The sequence below is a fragment of the Aquarana catesbeiana genome, linkage group LG06, assembly GCF_042186555.1.
Source record: "Aquarana catesbeiana isolate 2022-GZ linkage group LG06, ASM4218655v1, whole genome shotgun sequence".
NCBI classification, from domain to species: Eukaryota; Metazoa; Chordata; class Amphibia; order Anura; family Ranidae; genus Aquarana; species Aquarana catesbeiana.
Window position 1 is genome coordinate 75,574,882 of NC_133329.1, and position 22,975 is coordinate 75,597,856.

Below are 22,975 nucleotides of genomic sequence, written 5' to 3' on the forward strand. Positions count from 1 at the left end.
GCTATTGTGCCTGTAAGACCTATCTATTCTGTGACCCTGTATAGCAGAGATATGCAATTAGCGGACCTCCAGCTGTTGCAGAACTACAAATCCCATGAGGCATAGCAAGACTCTGACAGCCACAAGGATGACACCCAGAGACATGATGGGACTTGTAGTTTTGCAACAGCTGGCGGTCCACTAATTGCATATCCCTGCTGTATAGCATAAATTTGGAGCGTACTAAAAAAAAGGAATGTGACAGGCGGGAGGCTGGATCACTTGATTCAGGTAGATAGCTTGGTTGAATACTAGGTCCAATATTTAGGAGGAATAACTCATAGGGAGCTCTCCGAAAAAATGAGGGCCATGTACAAACTCGTATCTCTGATCCAAACAGCAAAAAAGACGCTCCAGCCTTGTGCATCATGTTTAGGTACTAATTTATTTTAAATATACTTACGAAAGCTGTAAAGCTTGTATATTAAAATTAAAAAAAAAAAATCATTAGGACCTCAGCCGCTAAATAAATCAAAGGCCTGGATGTCCTATAAGAGACCTGAGCAACAAACCATAAAATAGACACATGGTGATACCTTGCAAGGGGTGTACCCTCTTCTACAGAGCCATGAAGAAGAGGGAACGCCCCTCAAAAGGTTTGCCGTAGGGGTGCATTATTTATTTATTTTTTTCCTTCCTTAATCCTCATGATTCTTCTTGCATAGTCAATGCTTTGGCAAGGTGGATGTCTGCCCTGGTTGTCGTGTGTATTTTTTTTTTTTTTTTTTCCTCTCATGTATCTTATGGGATCTGGTGAATTGGGTTTGGAGCCTTTTCTAGTCTAGGATTGCTTTGGTCTCCGTTAACCAGTACAGTGGAACCTTGGTTAATGAGTAACGCGGTTAACTAGCGGTTTTTTGAAAGACGAGCAACTTTTTAATTTTTTTTTTTTTTAATTCTGACTTGGTTTGTGAGTGTCTCTCAAAATGAGCAGAGTCCTAGCTAATTAGGTGTGCAGTACTGCATTTGGCCAGAGGTGCGGGGGCGCCAATGACACTCGGAACCTTTTGGAGCTGTTCGGAAATACTCCATTCCCGAGGCTCTCCAGCGCTCCCCCGCCTCTGGTCACATGCGGTATTGCATGCAATAGAAGTCAATGCGGAACAAATTATTTTAGTTTCCATTGACTTCTACGGGGACACTCGCTTTGATATGTGAGTGCTTTGGATTACAAGCATTCTCCTGGAATGGATCATGCTCATAATCCAAGGTTCCACTGTACATCATTCTCGGTTTCTTCTGTTCAGTTGGATAGAAATTCCTTTTTGTTGACCACACAGTGCCCACTGTGTGCTTAAATCAGAGGGCAGCGCCCACTGTGTGTTCCTATAAGAGTGCTGGCAGGTTGCCAAGAAAATATAGGGGGAGGTGCTGTGATTTCAAGACTTCTATGAAATTTTAATATGGATTGAGACAAGTACACACTATAGAGGGATAGACTTTGTTCATATTTCATGTCTGCGGTTTACAACCACTTTAATTTGTGTTTTTTTACATTTTTATTTTTTTTATTATTATTTTTTTTTTTTTATATATATGCTTTGCGTTTTAGCATAAATAAGGATATATTGACCGTCTTTCATATGCTATAGGCCGTGGGTCAGCAACCTGTAGATCGCGATCTACCAGTAGATCTTGGACAGGTGACCGGTAGATCTTGGTCTGGGTTTGCTGACATGCCATTCCAAAGCATGAAACAGAGTGTAATGCAGAGGGGACTACTTGTAAAATTGGAGCTGTAGTAGGGACCAGGAGCTGCATAAGCCGATGCCTCCTCTGTAGTGCTGGATCCTGTCCCATGTGGAGTGACACCAACTCCACCCCACCTCTTATCCCAGCTAGTGGTCCCAGCAGGAGGAAAGGGAAAGATCTTCAGGTCAGAGTGAAGCAATACACCGGGCATAATATTATAAGGCTGCTTTCACACTGATGTGCTCTGGCTTACCCACACCGTGGGTCCAGTGTAGTGTACCTGCAGCCTTCCTGTGGATTTGCTGCGTTTAGCCATAGACTTCTATTATATCCTGCTGTTTTACCACCCCCAACTTTATGTATGAACGAGCTCTAAGGTGCCTTCTGCTGAATGCAAGGAAGGGCCCATTCAAGTGCTGCTCCGCTGAAAAGCGATCCAAGTGTTTGACAGGTGGTGATTAGGTGATATGTTGCCTCCTCTCACCACCTGATTTAAACCCATGATTGCCGTGCAATGCACACGTTTGCGACACGGTAGTACTGCAATTAGAGGTTTAAATCAGGTGTGAGGAGGCCACAATGTGCCCGGTGATCTTTGACTTCTCCAGTGTTCAGGTAGATCATCACCACTTTAAGGTTGCCTACCTCTGCTGAACTGAACTTTTGTACTCTGTTTTGTTGGATTGTCCTGGTTGTAGTTGTGCGTTGTTGGACACATCATTTAGACCCCTTTCACACTGCAGCGCCGCTAAAGCACCGGTCGTTTTTGAGGCACTAGCGGGCCGTTTTTTAGGTCATGTGACCTTTAAAAATAAATAAAAATGAACCCGTTTTTGTGGCGCTTTCAAAGCGCTGCTCATTCATTTCAATGGGCAGGAACGTTTTGGGAGTGTTATTTACAGCGCTCCCAAGCCACCCCAAAGATGCTGCTTGCAGGACTTTTTCTAACGTCCCGCAAGCGCATCACCCGGATGTGAAAGCACACATTGCACTGAATGGGAGGCAGTTTTCAGGCGCTTTTTAGAGGGTATTTCTAGCGCTAAAATGCCTGAAATCTGCCAAGGTGTGAAAGCAGCCTTATGGAGCCACATTGTAAGATTAACATAGGAAAGTGCAATGGTAAAAACTGTTATGGGGAGTACACATGGTCGGACTTTTGGACTGGACTGGTCTGACGGACGCCGACGGACCAAATCCGGCGGACAATCCGATCGTGTGTGGGCTTCACCGGACCTTCAGCAGACTTTTCCAGTTGCAAATCTGACGGACTTTAGATTTGGAACATGCTTCAAATCTTTACGTCGTAACTCCGCCGGACCCAGAAATCCGCTCATCTGTATGCTAGTCCGACGGACAAAAACCGACGCTAGGGCAGCTATTGGCTACTGGCTATCAACTTCCTTATTTTAGTCCGGTGTACATCATCACGTACGAATCTGTCAGACTTTGGTGTGATCGTGTGTAGGCAAGTCTGTTCGTTAGAAAGTCTGTCAAAAGTCCACTGGAAAGTTTGTCGGACCAGTCCGGTCGAAAAGGCCGCCTGTGTGTACGCGGCATTAGTGCAATTTTGTTAAAGCTGAATTCCATGGAAGCAGCTCTAACTACACAGATTAGCTACATATATATCGAAAATGATTGACCCGCCAAAGAATCTGTGTATCTGTCCATCCGGGCCCTGAGATTTACACACTTCTGCCACCCAGCATGGCCCTGTCTGCCAGGGGAGTAGACGTGATTTTCTTTGCTGCAGTCTGTGATTCGACAGTAGAAGGAAAAGCAGCAGACTGAGGAGAGCTCACCTTTGTCGCTCTCCTCATCGTCTATTAGCATGCGTGTTATTGTGATGTGAGCACTGCAGCAAAACTAATTGGTTACTTGTGCTGCTTCTCCCACTTTTAAGTCTGAGCTCTGCTGTGCAGGGATTGGAAGAGGCTAATACCAGGTTACTTTCAGGTACTTGCACTGCTTATATTCATAAAGATATATTTAATAATGCATTAATAGTTCTGGAGCTGCATTAATGTGTGTATTTTATATCTGTCTAGAGTTCAGCGGAACTCCAGCCTTCTCTTCTGTCTTGCAAAGTTGTAAAAAAAAAAAAAAAAAAGCACTGTATAAATGACACTGGCAGGGAAGGGGTTAACATTGGGGGCGATCAAAGGGTTAAGTGTGCTCCTAGGGCAGTGATGGGGAACCTTGGCACCACAGATGTTTTGAAACTACATTTCCCATGATGCTCATCTACTCTGCAGTGTAGCTGAGCATCATGGGAAATGTAGTTCCAAAAGATCTGGGGTGCCAAGGTTCACCATCACTGTCCTAGGGGGTGCTTTCTAACTGGGGGGGGGTTCTGTGACTGGAGAAAAACAGAGATCCGTGCTTCTGCTTAGCAGAAACACATGATCTCCATTTTCCTCCCTCACAGAAGGACGGTCTGCCTTGTTCACAGGAGAGGCAGAACAGTGATTTGCCTATGTAACTGATCGGTGGGTCCCGGTGGCCACTGGACCCACTGACTGGCTCCTGCTATGTCCAAATACAGCGGCAGCAGGCAAGCCGATAGATAGAGAGAGAGAGAGGGAGGAAGATCTCCTTTACAAGTAGGGGCTGTGAAGAAAAGGGAGGTCGGCTTTTTGTGTACAGGGAGGGGCCAGAGCTATGTGTGTTTACTGATTTGTGTATATAGGGGGCTGACATATATACATGAGTAAGGGGGGGTGCTGAGACCGTACAGGTGTGAGGGGGGGGGTGCCGCCAAGTGCGTACAGGTGTGGGGGGAGCAGAATAGGTGTTGGGGGTACGGAGTGCATACAGGTGTGAGGGGGGCTGAGTACTGATTCGGTGAGATGGCCCAAGGGCAGGCCCTGGGGAATGTTGGTGGTCAGGCTGAGGGGGGCCCAGGCCTAATGCTGTGTAAGGCAACCAAATATTTCTGATGGCTGATCTGAGAGCGGGACTTCGGCGGCGCGTGCGTGCACCCCAGAGCAATCACGTACAGCTACGTGATTTTGCGCTTAAGGACCGCCCTGTCACAGTATATGTACGTGGGGTGGTCCTTAAGCGGTTAAAATAACACAAGAAAAATGTTATACTTACCTGCTCTGTGCAATGGTTTTGTACAGAGCAGCCCCAATCCTCCTTTTCAGGGGTCCCCAGCCGATGCTCCAGGCCCCCCCTCTTCGGCGAGTGCCACCAGGGAAAGTGCCTATTGACACAGACTGTGCAACTAGGCCCTGCCCCCCCCCACTTCCTCATCACGGCAATTGATTTACACCAACGGGAGCCAATGGCTGCTGCTGCTATCAATCTGCCCAGGGAGGTGGGGGACACCTGCGAGAGCCGCTGCTCTTGAGCACGTTGCTGGATTAGATCAAGCTGCATAAAAGTAAAAAACTTTGAGGCTTTAGGTGTTCCAAAAGATACAAAGAGAGAGGGTGCATTATCTTTAAAATCATTTATTCAAACCAATAAAGCGTAAATAAATCTACTCACAGATGTCCTGATTAGCAAAGCATATCAAATAGTAGCAATCGATTTGTCCATTCCACTTGCTCCAGAGGCTTGGGAGGACATCACTCAAAACAGGAAATACACATATGTAATGTTTCAAGTTTCTTCATATTCCCCCCCCCCCCCCCCCCCCTTCTTTCATTTTTTTTTCCTTTTTTAATTTATTTATTTTTTTAAAAAATTTTTAAGTCCTAAACATAAGAAAATGTACCTGTAGCATTTATTTACCGCTGGAGCAGATGCTGGTGTATGGGTTTCCTGGTTCCTAGTGATAGCAATACCACTCCCACTGACTCACCTAAGTTGGAAGAAAATATGTTTATTTGGGTGGCATGCCCAGCAATGCAAATAACGGCAACAATATCCATAGACAATGGCAAACAAAGGTAGTTAATAGTTGCACTAATAATTTACAAATGAGATCTTATCAAATCTGATTTCACAAGGTACCTAACACCTGGCTCAAGGGGTAAAATTCTGCACCTCCTGCGCCCTGACTTTTTTTTTCGGAGATCCCTAAAAAGGATATATGCACTCGGGTATTAAAAGGCATAGTTCCTCTGATTGGTATGAGGACCACATTGCAGTGCTCTTAGGGATTGGTTTGAGGATTACTCCCCTTTCCGTTGGAATTACAAAAACTCTAAGTGTCCTAAATTGGGGTGGTAAGAGTATAACAAGGATGGTGTTCGCCAGCCTCTTACCACTCTGCCATTCATTGTGGAGTCTCCTCCCCCTTGAGAATGTCCAGAACACTGGACTCGCAACTAAGCTGCCTCCTGTGGTTTCCAAGGGGAATGGCAGAAGCTCAAAATATGGTTGTGAGAACCGGCACAAGGTGTGGGCAGGAGGGATTGCTGCCCTGGGTGCAGCGGTTTACTGTATGGATAGGGGTGCCATTGAGCTCATTCTGGCAAGCGGATCACTGCTGGGGGTAACATCCCCTAAGTTCACACATAATGAAGGGGGAGGGGGGGCACTTCTCTGCCCTGGATGACCTTGTCCTGTCACTAATGTTACAGTGATCTCTTGAAAAGCTGCAGGTGTTCTGGGTGCAGATGTCTTCTCACTGAGTCCGGTGCAGGCCACAGTCCCCTGCACACGCTCAGTGGTCCCTCTGGCTTGGAGGTCTCTGGTGGGTACAACAGATCAGTCCTGATATACTAACAGAGGGAGCACTGGCTTTCAGAAGCATCTCCAGACTCAGCAGCTTTCCTTGGCTCTCCACATGGAAAACCGTTCAAGAACCCAAGCTTCCAGTTCTTTTCTTTCTCCTACATCTGCTCAGCTCCCCAGACTCGTAGTCCCACATAGTCTTCTCTGTCCAGCACTTCCTCTTTGGGGACTACATTGTATTCCAGTCTCTGCAGTTCACACCATCCTCAGGCAGCAGGGATTGGGGTGGGGGGAGTGTGACCATTCTTCCTCAGTCTACAGCTAATGGCAGTGCCCCCATTCTCCAGGCACTGTGGTGATGGTAGACATAGCCCCAACCATGGCTCCGGGTCACAGCCTCTCTCACCCCCAGCCTGCCACTCGGTCCCATGACAGCAGCTGCTCTCACTCTGGGTAGCCCTGTCACAGCTGAGGCTGCCAAGACACAGGTCCTGCTGGCTGTGCTGGGCTACATACCAAACACCATGCATTCACTTTAAGGCCTTGTTTCGATGGGCCCCTGAGGAACAACAACATCCAGGTGTTCAGTGGGCAACTCTGCATGCCGAAGCTGGATTTTGTATTGAAATAAAGCCCAGCAATTAGGATTGCCGGGTGACATAGACCAGTTCAATAAAAAACGTCTGACATTTGGCCCATGTGTATGGCAGCCGGTCTGAAAGAAGCCGGCCATTTGGCTGGCTTGTGTAGGACGAGCATGCTGGAAAACCAGCAGCCGACCAGCTCCTGATCAGCCCCAATGGTTGAGAGCGCTGATCAGAATGTTCTAGCGGGGAGTCCCCCTGTCAAAACACAACCGCTCAGCAGGGGAGATCGCTGTACTAACATAGGATCATTAGTACAGTGGTTCCGACCGCTGGGGTTTCTATGGGGGGTGGGCGTCTGGCGTGCACGGGCGTGGTAGGTGACAGGATATTTAGTCGGTCCTCCGCACTGTAATGTAAAAGGGGCACTGTGATATAAAGGGGACTTCCAGTAAAGGGGCAATGTAATCATTATCGCCGGGCCCCCATTACATTACAGTGCGGAGGACCTACTAAATATCCTGTCGCCTACCGCACACGCCAGGCCCCCCCCCCGCCGTAGAACACCATAGTTGTCAATATTTGTAATTTGGTTAAAAACAAAATGACTGCTCAGTCTAAAATGCCGAAGCTTAATTTTGTCCCAGTGTGGGTCTGAAGACAGATATGTGTGTTTCCTATCTGGAGAAGAAGTGGGGTGGAACTTGGGCCAGCTTTGAAGAAACAATCCAGGTCCCTTACATGTTTACCTCCAAAATAAGAACATTTGGGGACTATCATCTGGGTTATCAGAGTACAGCAGCACTTCATGCAGAAGAATTGGAACAAAAAAAAGAAAAGCTTTTAGAAGTGAATAGTTCTACTCCAGAAAATCTTGAAATTACTATTTTATACATGAAGTCAGATTAAGAAGAAATATTTTTGTTGCTCATACAGTATGATTTCCACACACGCAACTCATGCTCAGCATTCAATGCCATAATTAATAATAGGTGGCCATGACATACTGGGCGTTGCAGCTCACCTCCTGCCTGTTTGCGTAGAAGGCAGAGTCCATTTCTTGTTTTCTTAAATAAGAGATGAGAAACATTTGTTCAATTTCTTATTCTAGAAACCAAGAGACAAGAAGAGACTTGCTCCATACCTTCATCTGCAGAATGGCGTCTGCTGCTCTAGGAGACGAGCTGAGCTGTTCCCTCTGCAGGAACCTTTATACGGAGCCGGTGTCACTGAGATGCGGACACAGCTTCTGCCGGGATTGTATTGTGACTGTTCTGGATACACAGAGGGGACCTGGAGTTTATTTCTGTCCAGAATGCAGAGAGCAGTACACGGAGTGGCCTATTCTGGAGAAGAACAAGAAACTGTATAACATTGTGGTGTATTTCAGATCTACTCAACCAAAAACAGAAAAGACCAAGATCTTCTGTACCTTTTGCCTGGACTCCCCACTACTGGCATCCAAGACATGCCTACACTGTGAGACCTCCTTGTGTGAGAAACATCTGGTGGCTCATAATAAGTCGGTGAATCATGTTCTAATTGAACCCACATTGTCCTTTGCAGCCATTAAATGCCCCATACACAAGGAGATCCTGAAATATTACTGTACCCAGGATAACGTTTGTATCTGTATGTCCTGCTGGGTGGCTGGAGACCATGTGGGGCACAAGATGGTACTTTTCAACGAAGCCTACAAGAATAGGAAAGAAAAACTGAAAGAAGATAGCGTGAAACTGACCCATTGCAGACAGGAGATTGAGATGAGAATCAAAAATCTGGAAAACCATTACATAAAAGAAGAGAAAAAAGCAGCTGAAATCACCGGGAGAGTCTCTGAGCTGTTTAGAGACATCAGGAGACATCTGCACATTGAAGAGAAGAGAGTCCTGACTGAGGTTTCCAGACAAAAGGAGAAGATCTCACTGTCCACCTCAAATTTGATCAAAGATATAGAGGTACAAAGGAACAAGCTGTGCAAGACTGTTTATGACATCGAAGAGTGCCTTGATATTACAGATCAGATGACTTTCTTGAAGACAAATTTAAATAGTGATGGCATAAGTATTAGTGGTGACATCAACAGTGACGTGAATGATGCTGGATGCCTGGATGAGGTGATGATCTCACTGGTGTTAAACAGAGGACTTCACCTATTTACAGAAAATGTAAAGCACCTGAAGAAAAACCAGAAGTTCTTAGTGACCAAAAATTCAGATGTCCTCCTGGATCAAAATACAGCCAATCGTTTCATTACTGTATCACAGGATTTAAGATCAGCTACTTATATGGGGACTTGCCAGAAGAAACTCATTGGCCCAGAGATACTTTGTGGTGTTCAGGTGTTGAGTACACGCAGCTTCTTGGCAGGAAAACATTACTGGGAGGTGGATGTGAGCGGAGCAGAGGAATGGCTAATAGGGATAGCTTCCTATAACATAGAGAGGAAGGCCATGGGACCTAAAATGCCTTTTGATATCAATGAAAAGTGCTGGCCTATTGGTTTCAATGACAAGTCATGGTCTTTACAGTTTTTCAGCGAGCTTATAGCGAGTCATAATGATGTACATAAAACCATTGTTTTGGATTCTCTTGTGCAAACTATGGGGATCTATCTGGATTACGATGAGGGACGCCTGTCCTTCTACCAGCTGTGCGACCCCATCAGACATCTCCACACCTTCACCGCCACCTTCACTGAACCCCTATACGCTGCTTTTACTTTGCCCAAAAGTGGCTGTGTCAGGATCATACCCTAAAATTTATAACTAATCATGTCAAATATGAGGTGACCACCTTTAATTTTCAACTTTAAAGTGGTTGTAAAGGCAGAAGGTTTTTTTTTTCTTACCTTAATGCATTCTCTGCATTAAGGTAAAAAAACTTTCCATGTTCAGCTCCCTTAAATTCTTACCTGAGCCTGATCTCGATCCAGTACTGTGCCTGGGAGCAGCGTAGAGAAGTGCTTGTGATGGAGATGTTCAGAATCTTCAGCTAGCTCAACAAGGGCCCAGAGAAATTGCTGTACAATGGTGACCAGCAATAGTGAAGAGCATATGCAAAGTGTTTCCTGTGAGAAGCTTTCACGTAAAGAGATGGGGTAAAGGTGTCTACATGCAGTGTCTTTTGTAGGGTGTACACAGGGTGTGCTTCTGTCTGCTCACCAATCTTGATGACACCAAGGCTCAAGGGAATAGGACAGTGATGGCGAACCTTGGCACCCCAGATGTTATTGAACTACATTTCTCATGATGCTCATGCACTCTGCAGTGTAGGTGAGCATCATGGGAAATGTAGTTCCAAAACATCTGGGGTGCCAAGGTTCGCCATCACTGGAATAGGATGTCCCCTAACAGGCTACTGAAGTAAAACATTACTGGGAGGTGGATGTGAGGGGAGCAAAGGAATAGTGAATAGGGGTAGCTGCCTATAACATAGAGAGAGGAACGCCTAGAGGACTCAAGTGGTTTCACGTGGCTTTGTACAAGCTATGAATTCAAATGACAATTCACGGGTCATTGGTTTCAATGACATGTCATGGGCTTTACAGTTTGCCTGGGAGCTCATAGCTAGTCATAATGATGTACATGTAACCATTTCTTTGGATTCTCTTGTGAAAACTGTGGAGATTTATCTGGATTACTATGCAGGACGTTTGTCCTTCTACCAGATGTGTGGTCCCATTATACACCACCACACATTCAAGGCCACTTTCACTGAACCATTGTATGCTGCTTTTAATTTGCCAAAAGTTGGCTGTATCAGAATCATACCCTAAAATGTACACCTAATCAATATCATGTCATATATGAGATGTCCTAAAGAAACCACATAGATTTTCTACTTTAACATTATTACAAGTTCCAGAGAACAGAAAAAGGTGAATCCAATTGTGGGACATCTCAGAATTCTTTATAGTGACCTTAAAATGTACATAAAGACAGCCTGTTGACTTACATGTGTAACCACTTAAACCTCTGGAAAATGTACCCGCTATATGGTGCTGAGTTACTTTAACTGACGATTGCACGGTCATGCAACACTGTACACAAATTACATTTATACGATTTTTTTTCACACAAATAGTGCCTTCTTTTGTTGGTATATAATCACTACGGTTTTAATTTTTTTGCACTATAAACAAAAAAACAACCGAAAATTTTGGAATAGTTAAGCACAAGAGGGGACAGACCTGTGGCAAGGTGGAGTTTGTATTAAATCTTCATGATCAAATGATATACAGTATATTTCATTTTAATTCAATTATAATTAGTATCTATCTTATGTTACCAAAAGTATTGGGACGCCTGCCTTTACATGCACATGAACTTTAAAGGCATCCCAGTCTTAGTCCGTAGGGTTCAATATTGAGTTGGCCCACCCTTTGCAGCTATAACAGCTTCAACTCTTCTGGGAAGGCTGTCCACAAGGTTTAGGAGTGTGTCTATGGGTTCTATCGGGTTGAGGTCAGGACTCTGTGCAGTCTAGTCAAGTTCCTCCACACCAAACTCGCTCATCCATGCGAGTTTGGGGTGCAGTGGTCCAAATCATTTGGTGGAGGGGGGATTATGGTGTGGGGTTGTTTTTCAGGGGTTGGGATTGGCCCCTTAGTTCCAGTGAAGGGAACTCTTAAGGCGTCAGCATTTTGGACAATTTCATGCTCCCAACTTTGTGGGAACAGTTTGGGGATGGCCCCTTTCTGTTCCAAGATAACTACGCACCAGTGCACAAAGCAAGGTCCATAAAGACATGGATGAGCAAGTTTGGGGTGGAGGAGCTTGACTGGTCTGCACAAAGTCCTGAGCTCAACCTGATAGAACACCTTTGGGGTGAATTAGAGCAGAGACTGTGAGCCAAGCCTTCTCATCCACATCAGTGGCTGACCTCACAAATGCGATTCTGGAATAATGGTCAAACATTCCCATAGACACACTCCTAAACCTTGTGGACAGCCTTCCCAGAAGAGTTGAAGCTGTTATAGCTGCAAAGAGTGGGCCAACTCAATATTGAACCCTACGGACTAAGACTGGGATGCCAATAAAGTTCATGTGAGTGTAAAGGCAGGCGTCACAATACTTTTGGTAATATAGTGTACTATAGTTATATTGTATAGTGCAGGCGTCCCAACACTTTTGACAATATAGTGTATCTATCTATATCTTGGGACTTGCGAATTTATTTATCCCAAATCTAAGTCTAGGAAGATATAAAAATACAATGTATTACAGCCCTGTAATCATTACTACATCAGTGGCCAGATGGTTAGCTGCTGCGGTGGGGAGTTACTATATGCTGCTAGAGAGACTAAGCCCTTTAGGAACTGACAATACAGCCACCTAGTAGTCTTATTTCTGCTTGCAGGCTTGATTGGGGCTATTCTCACGTACACCAACCGTACAACTGGGCCCCGACGCTAGCTGGCTGAAGAGGTAGGACTAAAGACTGTCCCTATGCAGCTGCTACACAGAGACATTTACCTATTGCTTATGATAAGAGGCACCTTTCAGGGGACATTGCTCTATATTCAAGCCATTCTTCTAGAAAGCACTCTAGACTAGTTATGGTATAGTATTATTATTCACATTGCAGTTAATAATTACTTTATATGCACTGTTTATTGCCGATTCATGAGCTAATCCCAGTCTAGTGGGACAGAACTCTATTCTTAGTTACCTTAGCATAGCGATTATACTGTCTAGAGCAGTGATGGCGAACCTTGGCACCCCAGATGTTTTGGAACTACATTTCCCATGATGCTCCACTACACTGCTGAGTGCATGAGCATCATGGGAAATGTAGTTCCAAAACATCTGGGGTGCCAAGGTTCTCCATCACTGGTCTAGAGGAACCTACATTCTGTGTGTTCATTTATGCCCAGACCACCATTCATTCTTCTAACCCATACCAATACATTGTGGTTATTTACCATCCCTAAAGCTAAATGAAGGAGGCTGGACATATTTCAGTCCTGACACCGGATGGTGGGATGATGAGTGCCAGGAGCTACTAGGGGGGCTTTCATGATCAATCAGGTAGCTATCTCTGCACATCCATGCACTTATTAACCACTTGCCGACCAGCCGCCGCAGTTTTACTGCGGCAGAATGGCACGGCTGGGCGAAACGATGTTATGTTACGTCACTTCGCCCTGTGGCCACTAGGGGCGCGTGCCCGCTGCTTTCCCCTGGAGCCGATGCGAGTGCCTGGCAGTCACGATCACCGCCGGGCTCCCGCGATCGCTGCTGACACACCGAGAACCGGGATCTGTGGGTGTAAACACACAGTTTCCAGTTCTCTGAGGGGAGAACAGACAGATCGTCTGTTCATACAGAGTATGATCAGCGATCTGTCATCTCCCCTACACAGTCCCCTCCCCCCTTCAGTTAGAAACACACACAGGGAACACAATTAACCCCTTGATCTCCCCCTAGTGGTAACCCCTTCCCTGCCAGTGACATTTTTACAGTAATCAGTGCATTTTTATAGCACCGATCGCTGTATAAATGCCAATGGTCCCAAAAATGTGTCAAAAGTGTCCGATGTGTCCGCCATAATGTCGCAGTCCTGATAAAAATCGCAGATCGCCGCCATTACTAGTAAAAAAAAAAAAAAGATAATAATAAAAATGCCATAAATCTATCCCCTATTTTGTAGACGCTATAACTTTTGCGCAAACCAATCAATATACGCTTATTGCGGGTTTTTTTTACCAAAAATATGTAGAAGAATACATATCGGCCTAAACTGAGGAAAAAAAATGTTTTTTTATATATTTTTGGGGGATATTTATTATAGCAAAAAGTAGAAAACAATGCGTTTTTTTCAAAATTGTCGCTCTTTTTTTGTTTATAGCGCAAAAAATAAAAACCGCAGAGGTGAGCAAATACCACCAAAAGAAAGCTCTATTTGTGGGGAAAAAAGGACGTCAGTTTTGTTTGGAGACATCTGCTTTGATAGCGAGCGTCTGTCTCTGACTCCCAGCTGAGATAAGCGCCGGCACAAGGAATGCAGAGGGAAGGAAGGTTTGTCAACTGCTGTTCTGGGCAGCCTTGCGGTAAGGTGGACCTCCATGTCCAACATCACAGCTACCATCACAGGGTGCTTAGAAAGATGGGACAAAGTACTACACGTTGTTTATCCCATTGGAATCTGAATAAAAAAGTGATACTTTCTCTTTAAGCTATTGATTTGTTCAATGTCTTATACTACATATGCATAAAATCGTTCTTCAGTATTAATCATTTGCAGATTTCCATATTTAGAATCTGTGGATGTAACAAATCATTTTCTTTTATTGTGTTTTAACTATCACTTGAGTGTGTCTGAATTTTCCCTGCCAGGTCATATATGTGTGTACAGTACTGTATATACTCGAGTATAAGTCGAGGCCCTAATTTATCACAAACAACTGGGAAAAACGTATTGACCCGAGTATAAGACGAGGGTGAGAAATGCACAGCTACTGTAAGTGGAAAAAGAGGGTCAACAATGCCCATCTGCAGCTGCATGCCTCCCTGTGTCCTGTGCATGTGTCCTGTACATGTGTATGTGTCCTGTACATGTGTATGTGTCCTGTACATGTGTATGTGTCCTGTACATGTGTCCTGTACATGTGTATGTGTCCTGTACATGTGTATGTGTCCTGTACATGTGTCCTGTACATGTGTCCCTGTGTCCTGTACTTGTGTCCTGTACATGTGTATGTGTCCCTGTGTCCTCTACATGTGTCCTGTACATGTGTATGTGTCCCTGTGTCCTCTACATGTGTCCTGTACATGTGTATGTGTCCCTGTGTCCTGTACATGTGTATGTGTCCCTGTGTCCTGTACATGTGTCCTGTACATGTGTATGTGTCCCTGTGTCCTCTACATGTGTCCTGTACATGTGTATGTGTCCCTGTGTCCTCTACATGTGTCCTGTACATGTGTATGTGTCCCTGTGTCCTGTACATGTGTCCTGTACATGTGTATGTGTCCCTGTGTCCTGTACATGTGTATGTGTCCCTGTGTCCTGTACATGTGTCCTGTACATGTGTATGTGTCCCTGTGTCCTGTACATGTGTATGTGTCCCTGTGTCCTGTGCAGCCTACCTGTATCCTGTGCATATGTCCTGTACATGTGTATGTGTCCCTGTGTATGTGTCCTGTACATGTGTATGTGTCCCTGTGTCCTGTACATGTGTATGTGTCCCTGTGTCCTGTGCAGCCTACCTGTATCCTGTGTATGTGTCCTGTACATGTGTATGTGTCCTGTACATGTGTATGTGTCCCTGTGTCCTGTACATGTGTCCTGTACATGTGTATGTGTCCCTGTGTCCTGTACATGTGTATGTGTCCTGTGTTCTGTACATGTGCCCTGTGTCCCTGTGTCTTGTACATGTGTCCTGTACATGTGTATGTGTCCCTGTGTCCTGTACATGTGCCCTGTACATGTGTATGTGTCCTGTGTGCATGTGTCCTGTGTTCTGTACATGTGTCCTGTGTCCCTGTGTCTTGTACATGTGTATGTGTCCTGTGTCCCTGTGTCCACTGTTCAAAAGCCGCGCCTCCTCCTCGTCTGTGATAGGCCATGGGCAAGGATGAGAGAATGTCCATGATAGGCTGTACACTGACAGCTGTTCAGCCTATCACAGACGAGCAGGAGACGCGGCTTTTGAAAGCTGGAATAGCCTACGAACTAATTACCTATCACACGCCAGCCGGCGTCTGTCTGCGTGACACGCTGATCATGCAGACAGATGGCGGTGACTCGAGTATAAGTCGAGGGGGGCACTTTCAGCCCAAAAAAAGGGCTGAAAATTTTGACTTATACTCGAGTATATACGGTATGTGGAGGTTTATGGAGCATTTATATCTAGACTGATATCCCTTGAGCTAAAATTCTGTTCCCTAAGGCTTTATTCACACCTGAGCGTTTTGTAGATTGAAGCCTGAAGCTACAAAACGCCGGAGGGGAAAAAAAATCAATTATTCTCTATAGAGATGGGTCACATCTACACTCCAAAATGCCTGAAGCTCCAACAAGCTCTGGAACTTTTTTTTTTTTTTTTTTTTTTAGGCAGATTTGCGTGTTTTTTCTGCTTTTTACATTGGTGACCTTTGGACCTGGACAAAATCACGGCAAAACGCCATAAAAAAACGCTGTGAAAATCGCGGCAAAATCGGCAAGTTTCTGCCTGAAAACTCTATGCTCAGGTGTGAATGGGGCCTTAGTTGTTTTTGGAGCTCATCAAAATACACTATATTACCAAAAGTATTGGGACGCCTGCCTTCACACACACATGAACTTTTATGACATCCCAGTCTTAGTCCGTAGGGTTCAATATTGAGTTGGCCCACCCTTTGCAGCTATGACAGCTCCAACTCTTCTGGGAAGGCTGTCCATAAGGTTTAGGAGTGTGTCTATGGGAATGTTTGACCATTCTTCCAGAAGCGCATTTGTGAAGTCAGGCATGGATGTTGGATGAGAAGGCCTGGGTCGCAGTCTCTGCTCTAATTTATCCCAAAGGTGTTCTATCAGGTTAAGGTCAGGACTGCGCACACCAGTCAGTTTCCTCCACCGCAAACTCGCTCATCCATGTCTTTATGGACCTTGCTTTGTGCACTGGTGCACAGTCATGTTGGAACAGGAAGGTAATAGGAATAACTCTGTACAGAGCTTTCCGTTCATTCATAAACGGAAGCATAGTAAACAGTTTGCTATACCTCAGTTATGAAAAAAAAAATAAATAAATACTGAACACTGACTGTCATTTCAGACAAGGAAGGGGCCAGTAAATTACATATTTGCCAGCCTCTTCGCCACTCTACATCCTGACAGATTCCCAGCAGCAGCCGGAGAGGAGAGGAAGAAAGCCAAGAGAGCTGCTGGGGGAATAAGGGGGGCCGGGAGGGATCAAAGTGGGGTATAGAGAGAGGAAACAGCGGAGCAGGAAGAGAAGAAACAGTGGAGCCGGGAGAGAGGAAACAGGGGGGCCGGGAGAGAGGAAACAGGGGGGCCGGGAGAGAGGAAACAGGGAGGCCGGGACAGATTAAAGTGGAGTTTGGAGAGAGGAAACGGTGGGGCCAGTAGAAAGGAAATAACGGGGCCGGGAGAGAAGAAACAGTGGGGGCTGGGGGGTGTATAGAAGGAATATATGGGGGGGGTGTATAGTAGGAATATATGGGGGGTGTATAGTAGGAATATATGGGGGGGGTGTATAGTAGGAATATATGGGGGGGTGTATAGTAGGAATATATGGGGGGGTGTATAGTGGGAATATATGGGGGGGTGTATAGTAGGAATATATGGGGGGGTGTATAGTGGGAATACATGGGGGTGTATAGTGGGAATATATGGGGGGGGGTGTATAGTAGGAATATATGGGGGGGTGTATAGTGGGAATATATGGGGGGGGTGTATAGTAGGAATATATGGGGGGGTGTATAGTGGGAATACATGGGGGTGTATAGTGGGAATATATGGGGGTGTATAGTGGGAATATATGGGGGGGGGGGGTGTATAGTAGGAATATATGGGGGGTGTATAGTAGGAATATATAGGGGGTGTATAGTAGGAATATATGGGGGGGTGTATAGTAGGAATATATGGCGGGGTGTATAGTAGGAATATATGGGGGGTGTATAGTGGGAATATATAGGGGGGTGTATAGTAGGAATATATGGGGGGGTGTATAGTAGGAATATATGGGGGGGTGTATAGTGGGAATATATGGGGGGGTGTATAGTAGGAATATATGGGGGGTGTATAGTGGGAATATATGGGGGGTGTATAGTGGGAATATATGGGGGGGTGTATAGTAGGAATATATGGGAGGTGTATAGTGGGAGTATATGGGGGGGTGTATAGTGGAAATATATGGGGGGGTGTATAGTGGGAATATATGGGGGGTGTATAGTAGGAATATATAGCGGGGTGTATAGTAGGAATATATGGGGGGTGTATAGTGGGAATATATAGCGGGGTGTATAGTGGGAATATATGGGGGGTGTATAGTGGGAATATATGGGGGGGGTGTATAGTAGGAATATATGGGGGGGGTGTATAGTGGGAATATATGGGGGGTGTATAGTGGGAATATATGGGGGGGTGTATAGTAGGAATATATGGGGGGGTGTATAGTAGGAATATATGGGGGGTGTATAGTGGGAATATATGGGGGGTGTATAGTAGGAATATATGGGGGGGTGTATAGTAGGAATATATAGCGGGGTGTATAGTGGGAATATATGGGGGGGTGTATAGTGGGAATATATGGGGGGGTGTATAGTGGGAATATATGGGGGGTGTATAGTGGGAATATATGGGGGGTGTATAGTGGGAATATATGGGGGGGTGTATAGTAGGAATATATAGCGGGGTGTATAGTGGGAATATATGGGGGGGTGTATAGTGGGAATATATGGGGGGTGTATAGTGGGAATATATGGGGGGTGTATAGTGGGAATATATGGGGGGGTGTATAGTGGGAATATATGGGGGGTGTATAGTGGGAATATATAGCGGGGTGTATAGTAGGAATATATGGGGGGTGTATAGTGGGAATATATGGGGGGTGTATAGTGGGAATATATGGGGGGTGTATAGTGGGAATATATGGGGGGTGTATAGTAGGAATATATGGGGGGGTGTATAGTAGGAATATATGGGGGCCGCACTGCGCATGCGTCGGGCGGGAACAGCCTGGGGATGCTGCACATGTCACTCCAGGTGAGATTAGGCCTCATGGACACTTCTGCTGGTAGACGGACGTTTAGGATCAGTTGGGCATTTTTTTCAGCTGCCCCTGAACTCTCCTCTGTTATCTGATCAGTACATGTACAGAGGGTGTTTATAGTCCTTTCTAGGCAGTTGTGTTTAGACCCCTGTCACACTGGGGCGCTTTGCAGGCGATACATCGCTAAAAATAGCGCCTGCAAAGCGCCCTGAAAGAGCCGCTGCTGTCTCTCCAATGTGAAAGTCCTGAGGGCCCCGAGGACTTTCACACTGGAGCGGTGCGCTGGCAGGACGCTAAAAAAAGTCCTGCTAGCAGCATCTTTGGAGCGGTGTGTGCCATTGAAATCCATGGGGCAGTGCGGCTATACCACCGGCATCGCGCTGCTGCAGCAGCGCTTTGCAGTGGTTCTAAGCCTTTCTCGGCCGCTAGCGGGGGGGTAAAAGCGCCAATTTAGCGGCCGAATAGCGGCTTTACCGCCGACGCACCCACCGCCCCAGTGTGAAAGGGGCCTTAGAGGCTTTTTTTGGAACCCCCCAAAAAAAAAAAAAATGCGTTCAGAAGCTGTGTTTAGAGGCATTTCAAACACGACTAAATGCGGCATCTCGCGTTTAGCCATGTTTCGTTTACAGGTGTTTTTCATTTTTGGCTATTTTGAAAAAAAAATGTTTTTTCAAACGCTTCTAGATGCAAAAACGTGACTTTTGGACGCCCCCCCCCCCCCCGGTTTCCAGCTGTCAAGTTACATTTTTCAGGAGAGATTGAACAACGTCCTCTGTATATGAAGTCTAATACACCACAAACCCCATAGTTCTATCTCTAGTGCTGGAGAAGAGAAGAGAGACAAATGTAAAACATACAAAGCCCTGTGTGGAGATGGAAATGAGAAGATAAATATCTCCATTACTGAAGACTCACAAGGGTGACAACAACACAGAAATCTGAAAACTCCTCCCACTTCATCACATTTCATATCTCACCGCTTTGTTTAGTTCTGATTTCCAGCAGCCAGACTGGCCGGGAGAAAGGAGACATATAGTAGTAATATATGGGGGAGGGGGAGGGGCGAGTCCTGATAAGGCCGATCCCAGGGCTGGACACACTTCACAATATGAATAAATAAAAGTCAAGATAGCACCGGGATTAGGTGGATTAGTGGAAAGCACTCACTCCTCGCAGGGAATCCGACGCAAGCGCAGTAGATGCCGCAGTGCGCATGCGTCAGGCGGAGAGCCGACGCATGCGTAGTAGATGCTGGATTTCCCCGGGCCGCAGTGCGCATGCGTCGGGCGGAGACCCGACGCATGCGTAGTAGATGCCAGATTTTCCGGGGCCGCAGTGCGCATGCGTCGGGCGGAGATCCGACGCATGCGCAGAAGAAGCTGGAGTTCCCCGGGCCGCAGTGCGCATGCGTCGAGCGGAGATCCGACGCATGCGCAGTAGATACCGGATTTTCCCGGGCCGCAGTGCGCATGCGTCAGGCGGAGATCCGACGCATGCGTAGTAGATGCCGATTTCCCCGGGCCGCAGTGCGCATGCGTCCGGCGGAGATCCGACGCATGCGCAGTAGATGCAGGATTTTCCCGGGCCGCAGTGCGCATGCGTCGGTCGGAGATCCGACGCATGCGTAGTAGATGCCGGATTTCCCCGGGCCACAGTGCGCATGCGTCGGGCGGGAATCCGACGCATGCGTAGTAGATGCCGGATCGCCCCGGGCCGCAGTGCGCATGCGTCGGACGGGAATCCGACGCATGCGTAGTAGATGCCGGATTTTTCCGGGCCGCAGTGCGCATGCGTAAGGCGGAGATCCGACGCATGCGTAGTAGATGCCGGATTTCCCCGGGCCACAGTGCGCATGCGTCGGGCGGGAATCCGACGCATGCGTAGTAAATGCCGGACTTCCCCGGGCCGCAGTGCGCATGCGTCGGACGGGAATTCGACGCATGCGTAGTAGATGCCGGATCGCCCCGGGCCGCAGTGCGCATGCGTCGGACGGGAATCTGACGCATGCGTAGTAGATGCCGGATCCTCCCTGGCCGCACTGCGCATGCGTCGGGCGGAGATCCGACGCATGCGTAGTAGATGCCGAATTTCCCCGGGCCGCAGTGCGCATGCGTCGGACGGGAATCTGACGCATGTGTAGTAGATGCCGGATTTTCCCGGGCCGCAGTGCGCATGCGTCGGGCGGAGATCCGACGCATGCGTAGTAGATGCCGGACTTCCCCGGGCCGCAGTGCGCATGCGTCGGACGGGAATCCGACGCATGCGTAGTAGATGCCGAATTTCCCCGGGCTACAGTGCGCATGCGTCGGGCGGGAATCCGACGCATGCGTAGTAGATGCCGGATCCTCCCTGGCCGCACTGCGCATGCGTCGGGCGGAGATTCGACGCATGCGTATTAGATGCCGGATTTCCCCAGGCCACAGTGCGCATGCGTCGGACGGGAATCCGACGCATGCGTAGTAGATGCCGAATTTCCCCGGGCCGCAGTGCGCATGCGTCGGCCGGGAATACAACGCATGCGCAGTAGATGCCGGATATCCCCGGGCCGCTCTGCGCATGCGTCTGACGGGAATCCGACGTAAGCGTATTAGAGGCCGAACTGTGCATGCCTCTGAGTTAAAATAGAGAAATCTGGGAATATAATAAAGGAGGGGGGAGGGGTTGGTGTTGCTAATGGTGCAGAATGATGACCCACATCTGAGGAAGAGAGCACAGAGCCCTCCGTGTAGAGACTTCTTAATAAAGTGACCAGTGAATATATTTATATACATATAGTTTTTGTTGATGGGCTTAAACTTGTCAGATTTCTATATATAGATGTGGGGGGAGATCATTTTTTCTATACTTGACTCCTATAAGAAGTGTTTTTGCAACTTTGCAATTTGCGGAGCTCATGCTGCTTCATTACACATGGGCAGAAGTAAAAAGAAAAACAAACCAGCAGAAGAATGGTGAGAAAAGATAATTTTTCTCCTTCAGCGCTGTCATGATAACAGATTGAAAGGTCGGATTTTGCCGGTCACACTGGAGCCGGTGACAAGTTATAGAATTCTGTGTCACCATCACATCCTCACTAACTTCTATACATAAGAAATAATGGAGGGGTCACTCTTGCTGGCCAAAATAAAATAAAAATATAAGTTTGCTGTCTGTCCTCATCTTTGGTTCACACTGATGCATTGTGGGAAAAGCAGCGATTCCTGTGCATTTCCCACACCGCATAGCAATCACACTGTTCTTATGCAATCTGCTGCAGGTGGTAATTAAAAGTTGAGGACACCCCAAAAGCAGGTTGAAAAATGCTGAATCCGATCACAGGGGTGATCACTCATAGGATCTGATTCCAGTCCGGAAAAAAGAAAGAAAAGCTGCCTTTTTCATGGGGATGTGGTGCGATCAAAATAAATGACTCAAACTGCACCGCATAGAATCGCATATGATTTGCACAGGACTGTGGTGCTAATCACATGCGGTGTGAAATGTGAACCGGGGCTAAGTCACTTTGAATGTCATTTTATCATTTCAGAACACAGCACACAAATGCAAAATGGTATTCTTCCTTTATTGAAATAGCCAGCAGGAACAAGCTCTGTACTAACTGTAATAAATCATTTTTTTTAGGTGGCTGAACCAGCACCTGATGTAAGGGGGGACTCCGCTGGCAATGCCTGATGTAAGGGGGACTCCGCTGGCAATGTCTGATATAAGGGGGGACTCTACTGGCAATGCCTAATGTAAGGGGGGACTCTGCTGGCAATGTCTGATGTAAGGGGGGACTCCACTGGCAATGCCTGATGTAAGGGAGGACTCCACTGGCAATGTCTGATGTAAGGGGGACTCCGCTGGCAATGTTTGATGTAAGGGGGACTCCGCTGGCAATGTCTGATGTAAGGGGGGACTCTGCTGGCAATGCCTGATGTAAGGGGGGACTCTGCTGGCAATGCCTGATGTAAGGGAGGACTCCGCTGGCAATGTCTGATGTAAGGGGGGACTCCGCTGGCAATGTCTGATGTAAGGGGGACTCCGCTGGCAATGTCTGATATAAGGGGGGACTCTGCTGGCAATGCCTAATGTAAGGGGGGACTCCGCTGGCAATGTCTGATGTAAGGGGGGACTCCGCTGGCAATGTCTGATATAAGGGGGGACTCTGCTGGCAATGCCTAATGTAAGGGGGGACTCTGCTGGCAATGTCTGATGTAAGGGGGGACTCCACTGGCAATGCCTGATGTAAGGGAGGACTCCACTGGCAATGTCTGATGTAAGGGGGACTCCGCTGGCAATGTTTGATGTAAGGGGGACTCCGCTGGCAATGTCTGAT

The 22,975-nt window shown here is 46.8% G+C and overlaps 1 protein-coding gene across 1 annotated transcript; it reads left to right on the forward strand.

Annotated features, from left to right (window-relative positions):
- Positions 1–8,026: 8,026 nt before the first annotated feature.
- Positions 8,027–11,296, forward strand: LOC141147622 (E3 ubiquitin-protein ligase TRIM39-like). Its single transcript, XM_073634853.1, has one exon. The coding sequence runs from the start codon at positions 8,099–8,101 to the stop codon at positions 9,698–9,700; it is 1,602 nt and encodes a 533-aa protein (XP_073490954.1). The 5' UTR covers positions 8,027–8,098; the 3' UTR covers positions 9,701–11,296.
- Positions 11,297–22,975: the final 11,679 nt, after the last annotated feature.